This window comes from Acytostelium subglobosum, assembly GCF_000787575.1.
Source record: "Acytostelium subglobosum LB1 DNA, scaffold: scaffold8, whole genome shotgun sequence".
NCBI lineage: Eukaryota > Evosea > Eumycetozoa > Acytosteliales > Acytosteliaceae > Acytostelium > Acytostelium subglobosum.
In genome coordinates this window covers 240,623-257,934 of record NW_012236525.1, presented here as the reverse complement: position 1 = coordinate 257,934, position 17,312 = coordinate 240,623, and the positions used below count along the sequence as shown (strand labels likewise).

Below are 17,312 nucleotides of genomic sequence, written 5' to 3'. Positions count from 1 at the left end.
TGCCGATGACTAACCCCAAGCAACAACCCCGCATGGTACATGGATGGGCAATGATAATCGACGAACAATGCACATCCAATGACCTCATCACATCATTCAAAATACAATATACCAACACATCGTCCCTGTCCTCGATTGATKWTGATTGATTACTATATTCATAATGGTTAGTATATGAACTCAGATGGAAGTGATGGCAGCGACAGTGAGAGTAGCAGTAGTAGTAGCGAGGAGTCTAGTGATGACAGTAGTGAAGATGAAAAGTCAAGAAGGAGTGTCATCTCTGGACGCAAGATCAAACTAAAGATCAAGAAGACCAAAGATGACAAACAGAATGACAACAAGAGGAAGGATTTGTTAAAGTGGCTAAACTCATCATATGAATGAGTAGACAGCCAACCATCCAATCAGCCAGCCAGCACTCTCATTCAATTCATGTGGCAACAACAACAAGCAAGTAATAACAATAATGAAGGAAAGAAGTAAGGAAGGAAAGGTCTTCAGCCTTCAGAACAGGTATTATTATCATATTTGATTGGGCCAGTAACCTGACAGTTACCAAATAAAGTACTAGTATACTGCAAGCAGTCTGCAATGCATACTTTGATCTCTCATTATCCCATCCTGATTGTGTGTCTGTGTGTGTGTGTGGAGTAAGCGAAGGGGCACATCAACTTCCCAATTGCCAAGATCAACAACCCCCAACCGAATGATTGCTGGTTCCCAAGAGGTTTGGAAGTGTGTGTTGGATGTGTGGTAGCGGGGGATTTTATCACACTAACCCACACACACTTCTCCTGATGATCAATCAGAACAGTCGCCAACGACATTATCCTTCTCATCTGGAGGAGTAAGTTATGTTAATGTAAATGAATAATCATTCATTACAATCATTATAATCACAAGGATATATAGATATATACAAATATCAAACAAACAAACAAATAATAATAATGCAACAACACGAAGACTTGTTATTGAAACTTGTTAGGTTTGAGTCAAAGATAACTGGAAGACATGGTATTGGTGCATTGGTGGACAATGGTCGAGTACTTGTTGACTTGACCACAGACAACAGTCCAATCAAAAATGACATGCGATCAATATTGGCCAATGGCAAACAATCAATGAAGCAAGCTTGTGATGTAAGTTTGATTGATTGATTGATTGATCGTGGCAAGCTCACTCAATGACTAACTCATTCCAAATACAACAAGATCATTGCAACTGGAAAGGGTAGGATCAGTGTGGATGAGGTCAAGATACTGGCACCAATCATTGATCCGCCAAAGGTCATTGGCGTTGGATTGAATTATAAGGACCATGCATTGGAAGCCAAGATGGCAGCACCATCAGAACCAGTGATCTTTACAAAGTTCTCAAGCTCAATAGTTGGCCCCAATGCCAACATAATCAAACCAAAGACATCGGATGAGGTCGACTATGAGGTCGAGTTGGTCATCGTGATTGGTCGTGAGGGTCGTTCAATTCCAGAGTCGGAGGCGCTCGACTATGTGGCTGGCTATACTATTGGCAATGATGTGAGTGCTCGCGATTGGCAACTGCGCAAGCCAGGCTCACAATGGTCGCTGGGCAAATCATTCGACACGTTCAGTCCGATCGGTCCATCGATCGTCATCAACCCATCGTGGGCACACTTGGGCGATGTCCATACTGCACCAGTGCTCGATCCCAACAACCTTGGCATCAACCTAACACTCAATGGCAAGGTGATGCAGAACTCCAACACAAAGGAGTTCATATTCCCCGTGCAACAGGTCGTCTCATACCTCAGCCAAGTGTTCACACTGACACCTGGCGACATCATATTCACCGGCACACCAGCGGGCGTTGGCTTCACTCGCAGTCCACCCATATTCCTCCAGCCAGGCGACCACGTCACCTGTTCCATCGAACACCTCGGCTCGCTATCCAATAAAGTTGTCTAACTCGGGCTGATTGCCGCTGTATCATACATGTACATTTATATTATATATTATATATATTATTCGCTAATCAATCAATCAATCAATGATCCTTAGACCTGCTTCTGATCCAGCTTCTTGAGGATGGCGTGGAGGTATGGGTTGCCACCTAGCTCCTCAATCTGCTTGACGATCTTCTCTTGCAGCTGATCCATGTGTGCCTTGGTCGACTCCAAGGCACCACAGCTCTTGATATATTGAACGGCGTGTCTCTTGATGTCCACACTCTCTGTCTTTTGCTTCAATATCATCAACAGGCGTCTATCATCCGGATGCGAATGAATGGCCTTTATAATCGGGTATGAGAACTTGCCCTCAGTGATATCCTCACAGAAGCTCTTGTTCAGGTGATACTATGAGTGTCCATGGCGTGGCGTGGCATGGCAGGGGATGTTAGTACATGGTAGTGGACAGTGTCATGTGATTGATCAATGTGTGTACATACATCATCGGATACAATGTTGATGTAATCATCACGGATCTGATAGAATAGTCCCATGTCCTCGACCAAGCCAGAGTAATCAGTCTTGTTCTGGCTGAACAATTGAAGAAGACGCAGTCCAAGTCTGAATAGACCTCCAGTCTCTGATTGATTGAGTGAATGATCAGAGTTAGTTATATGATATGAGACATTTCCGCACACCTTGGACATAACATTGTACCCATACTCTCTTGAACCATTGCACTGTACTCTTCGATGGTTGGACATCTATTGGTATCACGCCACAGGATGTCGTAGCCCTGACCTCTATGCAGTCTGACCATCTCCTCAATAAAGATTGTGGTGGCTTGAGCATTGCCCAGATTGTTACATTCATTCATCACCAAGAAGTACACAGTATTGGCGCAGTTGATCGTCTGTGGCACACCATATATCTCATGAGCCACAGGCATACCTCTTCTAATCTTTGAGTTATCCTCTATATCATCAATCCTATTGTATATGTGTAAGTTAGTTTGATTCATTGATTGATTGATTGATTGGTTGACATACAATAAACTTGACATGTGTAGACCTTGGATGATGTCGGCCACCTTTTGAACGATCTTCTCGTCGACCTTTAGCCAATGATTGAAGGCTTCGATCAAGACCTTTCTGATACCCTTGCCCGGTGATTCGGAAATATACTTATATGGCTCCAACAACTCTTCATCCTTTGTACTCAATGGGAATGTAAACTGTCTCATCTTCACTTCACTTTACTTTAATTCTACTTTAACTTTAATATATCTTATCTCTTTTTGATCAATCAATTATATCAATCTTGTGTGAATGACTCTCTCTCCTTTATATCTATCTATTGTACAATACTACTAATTCTCTCTTTGAATGTTTGAGCAACTGATTCTCTAAAATGACTTCTCTTTCTCTCTCTTGAGTGCACTCATCAATGAATGAATGATTCAGATCTGAAGCGGAGAATGGTCGCGTGGTCTCAAGTTTGGTCATCATCTCATTGCAAAGAATTTAGTTCATCAACACTTTTTCAACGAAGACAATTGCATGATTGGGTCACGTGATTCACAAGCATAAGTATAACTACTATTGTACATGAATGAGAGAATGAATAATGATGATGGAGATAATACAGGTATTCGATCACAATCAATCGATCGATTGAATGAATGAACGAACGAACAATATACTAGTCTTATTGTAACCTTGTAAGAAGTAATACCAGAACAACAATACCGTGGAGTAGTTGCAAAGACTTGGTTTGGGCGATGATGGGAATCCGTATGTATCCCAGAAGGAATCAAAGAGATAGGAGAGATCATTCTTAATACCATCGGGATGAGAATAGCGGGATAGATATGTTTTGTATGAATTACACCACCAGGTCGAAGTAGGTAAGTAAGTAAGTGAGTGCCACTCCAATCACAAATGGGTCACTCAGTCAGTCAGATTCTTGTTGTTGACATTCGGAAAGACCGGCTGTCTCTTATGCACATTATTTTAACAACGAATGATGGATAGTCCGTTGATGTTTTGATGGGTGGGCCATGGAGGACTCAGATTTTAATTGAATTGGATACGGGGGGCTGAATGACCAACCCCCACCTTGTCTACAAGATAACCCATTTGGACCTGATGCCTTACTAATGTTATCGAATGATTGAATGAATCAATCTGTGTGTGTATGTATGTATGTATGTCATTCATTCATTCAATGTCTATCGGGCTTTGCTGATCCTCCTCCTCCTACTGGTCCGCTGTTTTTATTTTAATTTTATTGTCAGAGGGTAGCATGAGTGAGTGAGGTCCTTAGGGTTCAACGGAAAGGACCCTTGGTTGGTCCTCAACAACAATGCAAACAAACACACACATACACACACGTACTTAGTCAGTTGGGATAACCACACAAATAATAATCAAACTTGTTTGTCAAAACAGATACTAAGTCAGGCAAGGACCTAATAGCGAGTGCTAAAGATAGATAGATAGACAGACAACAGATAGATTGACATACATACAGGGATAGACAGTAGATAGATAGATAGATAGAGATATATATATATAGGACTCCGACAAAACATTGATCTAATCTCCGAAGATTTGAAAAGACCATGGCAGACACTCCAAAGAAGATCCTAAAGGTCTATGACCAGGGTGGTGCCTACAAGACAATGGTGGTCGAACCAAAGACTACCTCAGCAGAGGTCTGCGAGAAGCTTGGCAAGAAGCTATTCATGAAGAATGGTGTTGGCCTCTTCAATCTATTCGTATTTGAAGGTGGAGGTATGTCCTGTCAACCAATCACGGCGACACAAGTGATCAATCACTCATACTCACTCAATCAATCAATCAATCAATCAATCAATCAATCAATCAATCAATCAATCAATTGAACAATAGTACGCCAATCACTTAGGATGACAGACTTCCCTTATGAGACTATATTGAGACTGGAGAAGAGAGACTTTAAGTTCTACTTCTTGAATATTAATGGAGAGTTTATGAACTTTGATAATCAGACAGCTGGCTCATCGATGAATGTTGTCAACTCGGCACAGGGCGGCTCAATGAGCCAACAACAACGTGCAGCCGTCTCCAACACATCGGGCTCACCATCACTCACCAGTGCCTACCCGACCGCCTATGGCTCTGGTGCGCCAGGCTCACCGGCCATGGCGTCTCAGCAGGCACCAGTGTCGTCCGCCCCATCCGGCCCACGAGGCATGAAGGGCTACCTGCTCAGGAAGAAGGCTGGCAAGTTCTTCAAGGTGTGGGCCGTCACATCGGGCAATCACCTGATGTTCTACTCGTCCGAGGAGGACACCGAGCCACAGATCGAGCTGTTGATGGAGAATGCCGTCATCGACCTCAAGGCCAGCGAGCAAGGCCCCTACATCCTCATCACGCTCTCCAATTCAGAGCGCCACACACTCATGTCAGAGAATCAGAGCGAGTTGCAGTCGTGGGCCACAGAGCTGGCCGCCACCACCGCCTATACGGGCGGCAACTCAACATCGCGCGGCCACGCCCCATCACAAATGTCCTTTGTGCCTTCGTCCAAGGACCTGACCACCAAGCTGGCGGCCAAGGTAGAGAACCCAGAGACATTGTCCGCGACATTGGTGCGCTGGACAGAGTATGTTGTGGGTCGTCGCTCCGGTCTGCAACACAGCAGAAACATCGCTGCCTGCTACAATGATGGCAGCGTCCTGGTCAATGTGATCGACGCATTGTTTGACCGCCAGGTCAGATATCGCAAGGGCAAGACAGTGTACGACAGTCAAAGCAATGTGGAGGCGGTGCTCGAGGGCCTCAAGTCACTGGGATGTGACTATGGCAAGATCCTGCCCAACGACATTATAGAGTGTAAGGTGCCAAGGACCGTCACAAGACTGCTCTGGTCCATCTTTGTGGCCTTTGTCACCAATGGTGAGAAGGAGTACGTCCTCAAGGACAAGCTTGTTGGATGGTGCGGTCGCAAGGTTCAAGAGGTCAACAGATCAGTCATCGTCGATGGACCATCCGCACTATTCAATCCCCTGGCATTTGCCTACCTCATCTCACGTTACCAATCACACCTTATCAATGTAGATTCACTCGCCAGTGTATGTATCATCACTCCAATCACTCAATCACTCCAATCAATCACTCACTCATTCAATCATAACAACAACAGAGATCAAGAATTGAACAAGCACAGACTATATTGGACATTGCACATACACACCTTGGTATTCCAAAGATATTGGACGCCAACTGCTGGCAGGAGGACGTGGCCGACGACAAGTCGTTCATGGTCTACCTCTCATTCTTTTATTTCAAGTTGTCTGGCGAGGCAGAGGACAGGAATAGACTGCTGTCAGCATGCGCGATGGATAAGCCCGCCATGGAGCCAACAGAGATCACCACCAACACCAGACCATTGCCAAGCGCACCAGGTGCCCCAAGCGCCAAGTCATTCGCACCCAAGCCCTCTGCTGGTGGCGTGAAACCTGCGCCTGGACCTGGCAGGCCAATGGCTGCTGCACCAAACGGTGCCGTGTCAAGACCACCTGCGCCAGACCCCAGCGCAGCCAACTCCAGACCACCTGCACTTGGCGCACCAATTAGCAAGCCAGCTGGCAAGCCAATGGCCAAGCCTCTTGCCAAACCAATGGCCAAGCCAATGGCTAAGCCTGGTGCCAAGCCAGTGCCCGCTGCACGCGCACCAATGGACGACCCAGAGAAGGCTGCAAAGGAGAGAGCAAGAAAGGAGGCTGAGGAGAAGGCCGAGCGATTGGCCCATCAGCTGGAGCTTGAGATGTTGGAGAATGAGCGCGAGGACTTTGACTTTTTGGAGGAGGAAGAGAGGAGAAAGAAGGAGGATCGCGACGAGATGGCACAGCTTATGGAGCTGGAGCGTATGCAACGCGAAGAGTTTGAGAGAGAAGAGGCCGCCAAGAGGCAGGCACAGGAGCAACGACAGAGACAGCAGCAGCAACAACAACAACAGCCAAAGCAACCACAGATGAAGCAACAACCTAGACAACTGCCACAGCAGCCACAACAATCAAGACCGAAACAAGCAGCGCCATCTCAACCAATCGTCAAGTCGACGTCCATCGACGATCTGGAGGACGAGCTGGACATGATCATGAGGAAGGAGCAAGAGGAGAACCAGAGGTTCATGGAGATGATGGGCATGGTTACGCCATCCACATCAACATCATCCTCATCGATGTATGATTCGCCACCACCCTTGGGTTCGGCGCCATCATCCAACTCTTACTCCAACTCCAACTCCAATGCCAACTCATACAAGCCCACGCCAGCGCCAGCGGCTGCACCACCAAAGAGGGTTCTCAATGAGCGTGACTCGATTATGTCTGTGTTTGACAAGCTGGATGAGGAGCTCTCATTCATTCATCACACTCCATCAGCCAAGGCACAGCAGCAGCAGCCACAGTACGACCCATATGGCTTCGCCCAGCAATCCGGCGGCTCGCAGCCATCCAGCAAACCAACCAGTCCCCGCCCATCCGAGCACAGCATCATGCAAAAGGCCTCCTCAATATCTATACCTGCGCCACCACCTGCCCCCGAGCCCGAGCGCGTGCCATCACCACCTCCACAGCAACAAACACCACAACCTCAGGCGCCACCACCTCAACAAACACCACAACCTACACCAGAGAGCAGAGGCAAGGTTGTCGTGCGTATATGTCTGGAAGGCTTTGGAGATGTGCTGTTCTGTTCGTTCGCCATTGGCTATGACACGCTCTGTGGCAACGTGCGCCAGATGGTGCTCAAGAAGATGAAGGTGGCCAAGGAGTTTGAACAAGAGTACAGTCTGTACATTGTGCGCGATGGTCTGGAGCGAGTTCTGGACGACGACGAGGTGCTGCTAGAGGCCGAGGACAAGATCGACCGATTCGTCTTCAAGGTGTCCGACAACTTTGATCGCAAGTCAATGCTGTCCTCTCACAGAGGATAAACATAATCACCTCACTTCACATCACTTCACTCAATCAACCTCAATCAATCAATAATTAGACCTGCAGAAGTGGTGATGGCAATAGCCGCAGCCAAAGGGTACTTCGGCACACATAAGGAGATGGGTAAACCAGATCAAGCATCCGCCATCACCGGTCATTAATAATATTCATCGCACCAACATCCTCCTCCTCCTCTCATTATATCCACCACCAACCAACCAAGTAGTACTACTAGCCAAGCCAACATATCACCTCACCTAATAAAGTGTATAATATATGTGTCACAAGTGACCAAGTATATCTCATCGTCTTTGATACAAGTTCCAATCATTCATTGTCCTCCATCATTCAGGAAGTGTGAGTGGCGATCGAGGAAATTAGACAAAGACAAAGTATTGGGAGAAGTTATGTTTGAATTATTTGTTTGTTTATTGTTTAATTGTATATACATTATGATGATTGGTTGTTATAATCTTACCTACAAGTTGAGTAATAAGGATGGGTTAGAACATGCTTTGTCAAAGATATCGAAGTTGATGTTGTTGATGGTTCGTTTGTTTGTTTGTTTTGTTGATTGACTGTTATAATAAGATCAGAGACAATAAATGGTATCAGAACAACATAGCATTCCAATAAGTACATTAGGCCATGAAGTATGTCATACGCAAATTACTTCATCATCCAAATTATAACAATCAATCATATATGTATAATATAACAAACATCCAAGATGTAATGTGATGGAATGGCTTGCTTACCTTTTATAAACTCAATCAACAAAGACAGGACTTCAAACTTTGGACCAACATCATCAAACGTTCATTATATAACTGTATAATATTGAGGGAAAGAATAGAAAGGTTAGTATTGATTGATAACAATGTATTGTTAACAAGGATGAATAGAGTGATAAGTTGTTGATTGTGTAGTTATAATATCAGGAATTGTTTTAGGTAGCGGTGTTTTATCGTCACAATTAGATACACATGGGAACCATATGTAAGACATATCGGACAAATGCCTGTTTTTCATCATAGAAAGAAAGTGTTTGTTGTTGAAGTTGTGATGGTTGATGTCGTGATGGATGATATAAAAAAGTGTATACAGATACATACATGAAAGAGAGATGATTGAATGAAACAAATGAAGAGAGCAACGTCAACATGATCTGGTTGTTGGTGGTCATTCATTCGTTCCTAGTGAACTCACTTGCTAAAAAAACATTTGATTTTTATTTATTTATAAACAAGTTTGAATTGTGAGAATTACATAAGTTTTACACACCTTTGCGAACTTGAAACATACAACATGCGTGTTTGTTTGTCTTAACATCATTCACTCTCTCAATCTATTGCATCTTCACACATACACACACAATAACATTATATTATATTACAGATACTCAGACAATCAGTCATTCATTCATAATATAACAAAACAAACATTGTACAAAAAAATATATTATAAACAAAATATACAAATACATAAATACAGATATACAGTTACAAATACAGATACACAGATACATACTTAAAGAAGATGTCTTATAAACAACAACGCGGTGGAAGAAGAGGTGGCGGATATGGAGGAGGCGGTGGCGGTGCAGGTACAGGCCATTCAAGACAGGTTTTGGTTGGCGGAGGAAGAGGTGGCGGCGGTGGTACCAGACAACCTCGTACACAGGGCAGAGCGTTCCAGGTCGCTCGTCTAGAAGACGTTGGCCCAAAGGTTGTAATAGAAGGACTACCAGCAACAGTCGACCCTAAAGATGTCATGGACTACCTCCGCAGCAGGACAGTTAAACCAGGCATGGTATTCAAAGGTGTAAGTAGTACATTGAATGAATGTGATTGAATGAGTGAATGAATGAGTGACTAACATTAACATTAACAACAACAAACACACAGCATGAGTTTAGAAATAGAAAGCTTTACCTGACTTTGGAAAAGAATGATGATGCACAGACATTGGCCAACCTGTCAAACTTTAGATATGGCGGCGATCAAGTAAGTTTATACACTCAATCAATCAATCAATCAATCATATGGTCATTATCGAACTAACATAACATACTTCAAGGTAACAATCGCAAGAGAGACACAAGCACCAATTGGAGGAAGAGTTGAACGACGTCAAACCCAAGATATAAAGGGTGGTGGCAAAGGTATAAAGCCCGGTACCAACCAGTATCAGTATGTGCAAAAATTCGAGCAGCACCTCCAGAAGGAGTACAAGGACGATAGTCCTCTCCTCAATCTCTCTTATCTCTCCGCCACGCTCTCCATCAACTTCAACGAGTCTGCCACATTGCGACCACTCTACAAGTTGATCTCTGAGAAGTGCCCAAAGGTATATAGACTCACAACAACATAATCAATCGACTACCTCGGTCTGTCATTCAATCATGGCATCAAAAGATCGATCGTTCGATTGTAAACACACACCCATCTCTCTGGTTGGTTTACGCACGCTCTCATCATCGTGAGGCGTGAGCGAGCCCGACGACCGTCATGCATGACACAATTGTTTAGTCAGTCGTGCGTAGACGAGATTGACGAGGAGACACTGCGCGCCGGGCCCCGGCGGCCAGCCCAGTTCTCACTCGTGTCAGGGAACGGAACCGAAAGAGGGTGTGATTGGACCCCGCAAGGCTATTGCATAACCTGAATGTAGAAGTGAATACCCAAGACCCAGACCAACAACAACAACTACCTACCTACTTGACAACATGACTACCTTCAACGTCTAGTTGACGACTATGACAAACACATGACACAACATAACATTGACTTACAACAACACCCAACCAATCAATCAACTACCTCCAACGCGTCAACTAAGACACCAGCCAACAACAACAACAACATCAACTACAAATACCAACACAACTTTACAAATGGGTAACAAACAACTGCGCGGTTATCTCTCTTCTTGTTGGAAGAAACATCACTTCATCAAGTCTTTCAAATGGCGATTCGAATCCAATCCACTTGGCGGTCCTCACAACCAACGACGACGACAACAACACAACACTCATCATCCATCAATTCCATTCATCGACACTCAGCTCAATTGACTCACACAAATGCTCCCTTCCCTCTCTCTCTCACCATCTTCTCCTTGTTCATTGTTATGTTTGTTTGTCACTTACTACTAACCCTCGTCCTTGCTCCTTCCTTACTTCCATCACTTAGGCCACAACAGTATCATTCTCACACAACAATATAACATCACTGGCACCATTCAACTTGATGACCAGATTCAAGTTGGAAAACCTGATCAACTACAATTTCGACTCGAACAGGATCGATGACTTTGGTCAACTGGACCATCTCTCTGACCTCCCACTACGTGAGCTCGTTCTCACCAACAACCCAATATCAAGCAAGCCAAACTACAGAATGTAAGTCATCAATCAATCATACATAGTTCAGTTCAAACAACATACTGACTTATATCAATCAAACAGGGAGGTTGCCAAGCGATTCCCCGATCTACAATTCCTGGATGGTGTCGCCTTCACACCGGCTGACTTCCCTCCCAGCCCCATCCCGCCCTTGAGGCCAAGCTACAGCGACACTATTGAGAGACAACAGTTTGCCTATAGGTTCCTCGAAAAGTATGTACGACCGACTCCATTGACTGGCCGACTGATAACTAACATATTCCTCATTACTCTTCAGATACTTTACAACATTCGACAAGGATCGCATCAACATTGTGAAGGCATACACTGAGGACTCTGTCTTCTCGATGACCTTCACAGCATCCGACGTCCGAGGAGCATCCAAGAACTATCAGAGGCACAACAGAAACCTCCTCAAAAGCTTAAACCTGGGTATGTCAAGCTCAAACTCTAACTCAAACCCAACCTTATGGACAACTGACTAACCAATAACATATTATAGAGAAAAGGACCGACCTACTCTTTGTTGGAATCGAGAGGATATACAATTTCTTCAAGATCTTCCCACAGACATCGCACAACTTGACTACGCCAGTTGTCGATATATTCTTGGTGCCAAAGCTTACACCAGAGTCAACTGATGTATGTTATCTATCTCACTTACTCATTCACTCATTGCCATGGTACTAACAAACAAACAAATCTATCCAATACTAGGCACTCTACGTTATCACACATGGATTCTTCACAGAGACATCCTTCTGCACCAAGCGATCATTCGATCACACTTTTGTGTTGGTACCATCGGCACCAAACTCGGAAGCTGCCAAACAAGGCTGGGAGGCGGTCATCTTGAATGAACAACTCCACATCAGACCTTATGTCAGATTCCCCAGACTTGAGCCGCTAGAAGCCGCTCCTGTCAGCGTCCCAACGCCAGTCGCAGCAGCGACTCCCGACCAAGACCAACTCATCAAGCAATTCGTCTCTATGACTTCGCTCAAGGATGAATTTGCTCTTGAGTGTCTGGTCCACAGTGGATGGGATATCAACAATGCAATGAGCACTCTTCAAGCTCTTAAGGTATGTTTTAATGGCCATTGATTGGCATGTCTATAGTCCACCAAACACAATACTAACCAAGTACATTAACATCAACTTACAGAGCCAAAACAAGATTCCAGCTCACTACTTCAAGTAATACAATAATAAATCAAGTCAGTTAGGTCTTTCTTCATATATATAATTTCATTTCCATGTCCATTCCATTGCATTCATCAATTATTTGATTGATTGAAGTATTTAATTATTTATTTATTTACATGTTTAATATATTGTAATAATTATTGGCATTACATTGATTCGAGTTTGTTTGATTTAGTTTGGGTGTTCAGTTACTAGTTGGGACTGTACATCTTCTTCATCTTGATCACCATGCCCAAGTTCCTGCAGAACTTCTTGTGATTGGACCAGTGGGCGTATTTACAATCAGAAGAGCAGTACTCCTCTTTACCACAACGGTCACAATGTCTGACAGTGTCAACTGATATATGTTTCTTGCAGCTGGCACATTGTTTCTCATTACACTTGCTTTGGATTTGTAGCAGATTCAGAGGAGTTTGTAACTGGAAATGTATTAAATAAATATTAGTATTACTATTAATTGATTTTATGGAGTTATATTGAGTACTTACATCATGGTCAAGGTTTAGGGTATATTCAAAGTTGGCTGATTGTGATCTATGTGGTTCCAGGTTCTGGGAACTGGAAAGACTTGGGGATTCAATTGACCCGATTAGACTTCTTGGAGAAATTGGCAAACGATCCATAATAGGTGGCATTGTTATTATTGTAGTTGTATTTGTTTAAAAGGAATAGAAAGTATATATATACTTTAAGTTGTTGCTGGAATAATTATAACACCGAGTGTATTTGTATATGTTTTAGAGGTAATGAGCTGAGATCACTTTTAAGTTGGTATGTGAGCTCTGGCGGATTGGAGTTATAAGAGTATCAAGACGCCGAACTTTGAGCCGAGATACTTTATAATATTGGATGATGAGTAGTAGGTAAGGTACTTTCACAAAGAGTATGGATAAACAGGGGATAGGTGTATAATACAACAAGAGATTAACAGCAATCAATCCGAGACCTTTCCAATGCCAAGAAGTTGATTCAAGCAACGACGTGTGATGATGATGATTGTTGAATGGACGGATGATTGGATGATAGATAGGATGAATAGATGATAGGGTGATTGATTAGATTTGATGGTGAGGACAGAAGTCTGGATGGAGAGTTGTTTGAGACGAATGGACTGTCGACTCAACTCTGGTGATGAAATAGCTGCTGGATTGTTGGGTCATGGGCATTGACAAGACAGACAGTTGTATACTATACCTGCTTGTTTTAAGTTGGCATGGATAAAGTTCTATTTATGACCACTGATCATATGACCCAGCGTCCAATCATCTGTTACACTTGCTTACTGACTGTGTCTACGTATATCTATCTCTATAATCATGATTGTGTGAGTTGGTGTGATCGTGGGACATGAGGATACGAGAGGAGAATCCACTCGCATATGGACATCACCTCACACTCCTCGTCCTTCTTCCTCATCCACCACTCGCCTGTCAAGTCAAGTAAGTCTGTGGATGGTGGTGAGTTGTTCTATGTCTTTATGATCAAAGGTGTCAATCAGCTGATCGTGTTAGTTTGTGTGGGAGGGTTGATGGTGTGAGAGTGAGTGTCAGTGATGAGTGTGTGTTGTAGTCTGACTTAGATATATCTATCCACTTCCTCCACTTCCTATGTATGCTACTGCTGATTGAATTACCATCGATCAGAACTATCAATGTCAATATAGTCCGGACATTAAAACATTGGGCAATCATTTCATACCTGACCGACAGTCGAACTTGTCATTCATTGCATTTGAGTAGACGCATCTGATCAGCAATGATAGGACGATCGACTAGCCATGAAAGACAACAATCACATCACATATTTCTATTGATAGTAGTAGTGGAACAACAATAATAATTATTAAAGTGAGTTACAGGGTGACATCTCCTAAATCCATTCATTCAACAAAGTCATGATGATCAAGTTTACAATGATACTGATTGTTAGTGACAACAACAGTCGACACACTGCCGATTGCTCTTGACTGGTGATTGATTGATAGATTAGGGCTTTACAATGGATGGGTTTATTTGGCATTGGCATTGGCGTTGGATAGCTTCTCGTAACAAACAAAGCATACTCTTGCTGGCTTGAAGTCTGTCACTGGCAGCTTAAACTTCTTCTCTGAGCACTTTCCACACACTAGTTCTCCACAGCTACGACAATGATGCTGATCGATCGGTTAAGTGATTGGGAAGGGGGAGAGATAGGGAATGGATGATATTAGTTCATGGACAGTGATATATACTTATTGTTATGGACAACAGCCAATCAATACTTACCCTTCTATTCATAAAGGTAAACTGCTCACCACAATATGGACAATTGGTGGTTGTCTCGTCCGGTACCCAGACTGGCGCCTCTGCTCGTGAGATCGAATCGGATTTGAGTGTCTGCTTCTTGGTCTGCAGCGCGGCGATCGTCTCCATCAACAACACCATCCACTGCATCTTTCCTTCGGGTGTGTCGGCAAAGACGACGAACGACTTCTTGTTGCTGCATATCTGGAAGGCGTTGGTGATCACGTCGCCATTGAGCGAGATAGCACGACTGCCTCCACTGTCTCCGTCTGGAATATCTTCAATCCTACAGTGTTCCAACATGATCTTCTCGTGTAGCAACAGCTTGGGTGGGATTGATGAGCCATATATCAGCATGTCTGAGAACAAGAACACCAGTCTCTTCTTGCATGCCTTCCTGCACACCTTAGTCAGCACGCCTTCAAAGACGAATGATCTATGTGGCGCCACAATCTAGACATTTGATTGATTGGTTAGTTAGTTCCTTGTTGTTGGAAACGCCACGTGAAGTTAAACAAAAACATACATCTGCATCACCAACAAACATCCTCTGGATCTCCAGGACCTTGGCACGATTCTCACTACGCTTGATGGCTTCGTTGGCCTCGGATGTCACCTTCTTCATCTCTTGAAGCGCTTTGGAGAGGTCGGCATAATCTGGATGCGATGGATCGGTGTGCTTTAGCAGTTCGTCCAGGAGCATGTGATATCTTGTAATACGCTGGACTGGTTGAATCAGGTATGACCTGAGATCCAGCTTCTTAGTTCTTGGGTCGCTGGTACATCTCTGGATGAACAGTACAAAGTTGGAGTTCTTCTCGCACTCAGTCACTACATTCATAACATTATCATATCCAACTGTATAGTTTGTGTACATCTTTAGGAAGGGGATCTGTGATTGATTGATTGAGTGAGTGGATGGTTCGTGTGTTGTGGGCTCCAACATCACCAACTTACCAGGGTCTTAAATACATCACCAATGCGCTGTGTGGTGGACCAGGCAAGGAGCCTCTCCTCTAGTCGCATGAGTAGCTCGATGGACACTTGGAGGATGTCCGAGAGGTTGGAGCAAAGGACAGAGGCGTTCTCCTTGGAGATGCCACCCTCGCCCGCTTTGAGCGGCTCGATGAACACCTCGACGAGGATACGCATGTTGTCACAGTAGGTTCGCTCTGTCGTGAGGATCTCCTTGGCCTTGAGATCGCGCATGGAGGAGAACGCTGCCAAATGATCGAGTGATGGATGTGCAAACTCGCTGGCTACCGACTCGTTGGGGATCAGTGTGACTGTGACGCTCTCTCGTGGCTCTGTTGCCGTCTGTGATAGACCATTCGCCAGGTTGCCCTGCGATGATGATGGGGTCAACTGTTGAGGTTGTGGTGGCAATGGTTGCTGTTGCTGCTGTGGCTGTGGAGTGGACAGCTGCAGACTGGACTGACTCTGTTTGGGCAATTGTCGCGAGATTGTGCCACGCTCACCTGCGGGCAGCTTGGGCAGGGGCGGGAGGGGATGTGGCGCCGACTTGAGGTTGTTTCGCATCTTCTCCACGCTTGACTCTGTGCCCGTCGCCGCTCCAGCGGGTGAGCTGGTCAATGATGGTGATGCTATAGGTGAGGCCGTTGAAGGCGATGGTGTAGTGGTGGTGGTGGTTGGTGCGCCTGGTGGTGGCAGGTTGGGCAATGGCTTGCGCATGGTCGAGCTCTTGGCCACGGTGGGCATTGGTGTAGCCTCTGTGACAGCAGCAGGCTTGAGCGTGGATGACCTGGTGACATTTGGTCGTGGTGGGAGGTTGTTCAATAGATCATTGGCTGAGTGTGCCTTGATTGGTTGTCTTACTGCGTTGTTGTTGGCAATTGGTGATGTTGGTGCATTGCCATTGTTATTATTGTTGCTGTTGTTGTTATTGATATTGCGTGGAGGTATTACAGGATGTGGAAGTGGTGCTGCAGCGGCAGAGTGTAACTCTGGCGACAGTGTATCAGGTGATCTATTGGCGTTAAGAAATGATGATGATGATGATGTGTGTGTTCCATGATGACTGCCTTGCGATCCAATGTCGGGTGATCTAGGTGGCAGGGGTCGACCTGTTCCATTAGTTGTTGTAGTTGTTGGAGCATGATGATTGTTTGTCGCATGAGATGTAGGGGTTGTAGTAGTTGTAGTAGTTGTTGTTGTTGTAGTTGTTGGAGCTGATGGTGATGGAGGTCTTGGAGCTGGACTTGCTGGTGCAGTCGGAGCTGAAATTGATGGTGGTGGAGGAAGTGATCTACCTGTTTGACTCTATTGTATTGCAATTGATTGTTGTTGTTGTTGTGTTGTTAGACACATTGAAAGTGTTGTGACACTTGATTGATTGATTGATTGACTTACAAAGGCAGCAGCCTTCTTTGGTTTGGGAGGAGGCGGGTTTGGACTGGACATGGTAATCGTGTCTCTTCTCTCTCTGTATATATCTATCTCTCTGACTCTCTATCTCTATCTCTCTATCTCTTCCTTCTTCCT

General features: G+C 44.5%; 7 protein-coding genes across 7 annotated transcripts; 5 read left to right on the top strand and 2 right to left on the bottom strand.

The window, feature by feature from the left end:
• Positions 1–174: 174 nt before the first annotated feature.
• SAMD00019534_044850 (hypothetical protein) lies at positions 175–387 on the top strand (the record flags this gene model as incomplete). The annotated part of the gene is made up of 1 exon (XM_012899975.1): positions 175–387. The coding sequence occupies one exon, from the start codon at positions 175–177 to the stop codon at positions 385–387; it is 213 nt and encodes a 70-aa protein (XP_012755429.1).
• A 566-nt stretch (positions 388–953) lies between these two features.
• On the top strand, positions 954–1,949 carry SAMD00019534_044840 (hypothetical protein; the record flags this gene model as incomplete). Its single annotated transcript, XM_012899974.1, has 2 exons — positions 954–1,145; positions 1,218–1,949. 2 exons carry the CDS (start codon positions 954–956, stop codon positions 1,947–1,949), a joined length of 924 nt encoding a protein of 307 aa, XP_012755428.1.
• Positions 1,950–2,038: 89 nt separating this feature from the next.
• Positions 2,039–3,173, bottom strand: SAMD00019534_044830 (hypothetical protein; the record flags this gene model as incomplete). The annotated part of the gene is made up of 4 exons (XM_012899973.1): positions 2,039–2,338; positions 2,431–2,570; positions 2,654–2,919; positions 2,980–3,173. The coding sequence occupies 4 exons, from the start codon at positions 3,171–3,173 to the stop codon at positions 2,039–2,041; spliced, it is 900 nt and encodes a 299-aa protein (XP_012755427.1).
• Positions 3,174–4,553: 1,380 nt separating this feature from the next.
• On the top strand, positions 4,554–7,915 carry SAMD00019534_044820 (hypothetical protein; the record flags this gene model as incomplete). The annotated part of the gene is made up of 3 exons (XM_012899972.1): positions 4,554–4,725; positions 4,843–6,047; positions 6,119–7,915. The coding sequence occupies 3 exons, from the start codon at positions 4,554–4,556 to the stop codon at positions 7,913–7,915; spliced, it is 3,174 nt and encodes a 1,057-aa protein (XP_012755426.1).
• A 1,540-nt stretch (positions 7,916–9,455) lies between these two features.
• SAMD00019534_044810 (hypothetical protein) lies at positions 9,456–10,289 on the top strand (the record flags this gene model as incomplete). The annotated part of the gene is made up of 3 exons (XM_012899971.1): positions 9,456–9,740; positions 9,824–9,922; positions 9,996–10,289. The coding sequence occupies 3 exons, from the start codon at positions 9,456–9,458 to the stop codon at positions 10,287–10,289; spliced, it is 678 nt and encodes a 225-aa protein (XP_012755425.1).
• An 878-nt stretch (positions 10,290–11,167) lies between these two features.
• SAMD00019534_044800 (hypothetical protein) lies at positions 11,168–12,523 on the top strand (the record flags this gene model as incomplete). Its single annotated transcript, XM_012899970.1, has 6 exons — positions 11,168–11,319; positions 11,386–11,535; positions 11,600–11,754; positions 11,825–11,964; positions 12,040–12,405; positions 12,488–12,523. 6 exons carry the CDS (start codon positions 11,168–11,170, stop codon positions 12,521–12,523), a joined length of 999 nt encoding a protein of 332 aa, XP_012755424.1.
• Positions 12,524–14,536: 2,013 nt separating this feature from the next.
• On the bottom strand, positions 14,537–17,231 carry SAMD00019534_044790 (hypothetical protein; the record flags this gene model as incomplete). Its single annotated transcript, XM_012899969.1, has 5 exons — positions 14,537–14,680; positions 14,793–15,263; positions 15,337–15,702; positions 15,768–17,090; positions 17,181–17,231. 5 exons carry the CDS (start codon positions 17,229–17,231, stop codon positions 14,537–14,539), a joined length of 2,355 nt encoding a protein of 784 aa, XP_012755423.1.
• Positions 17,232–17,312: the final 81 nt, after the last annotated feature.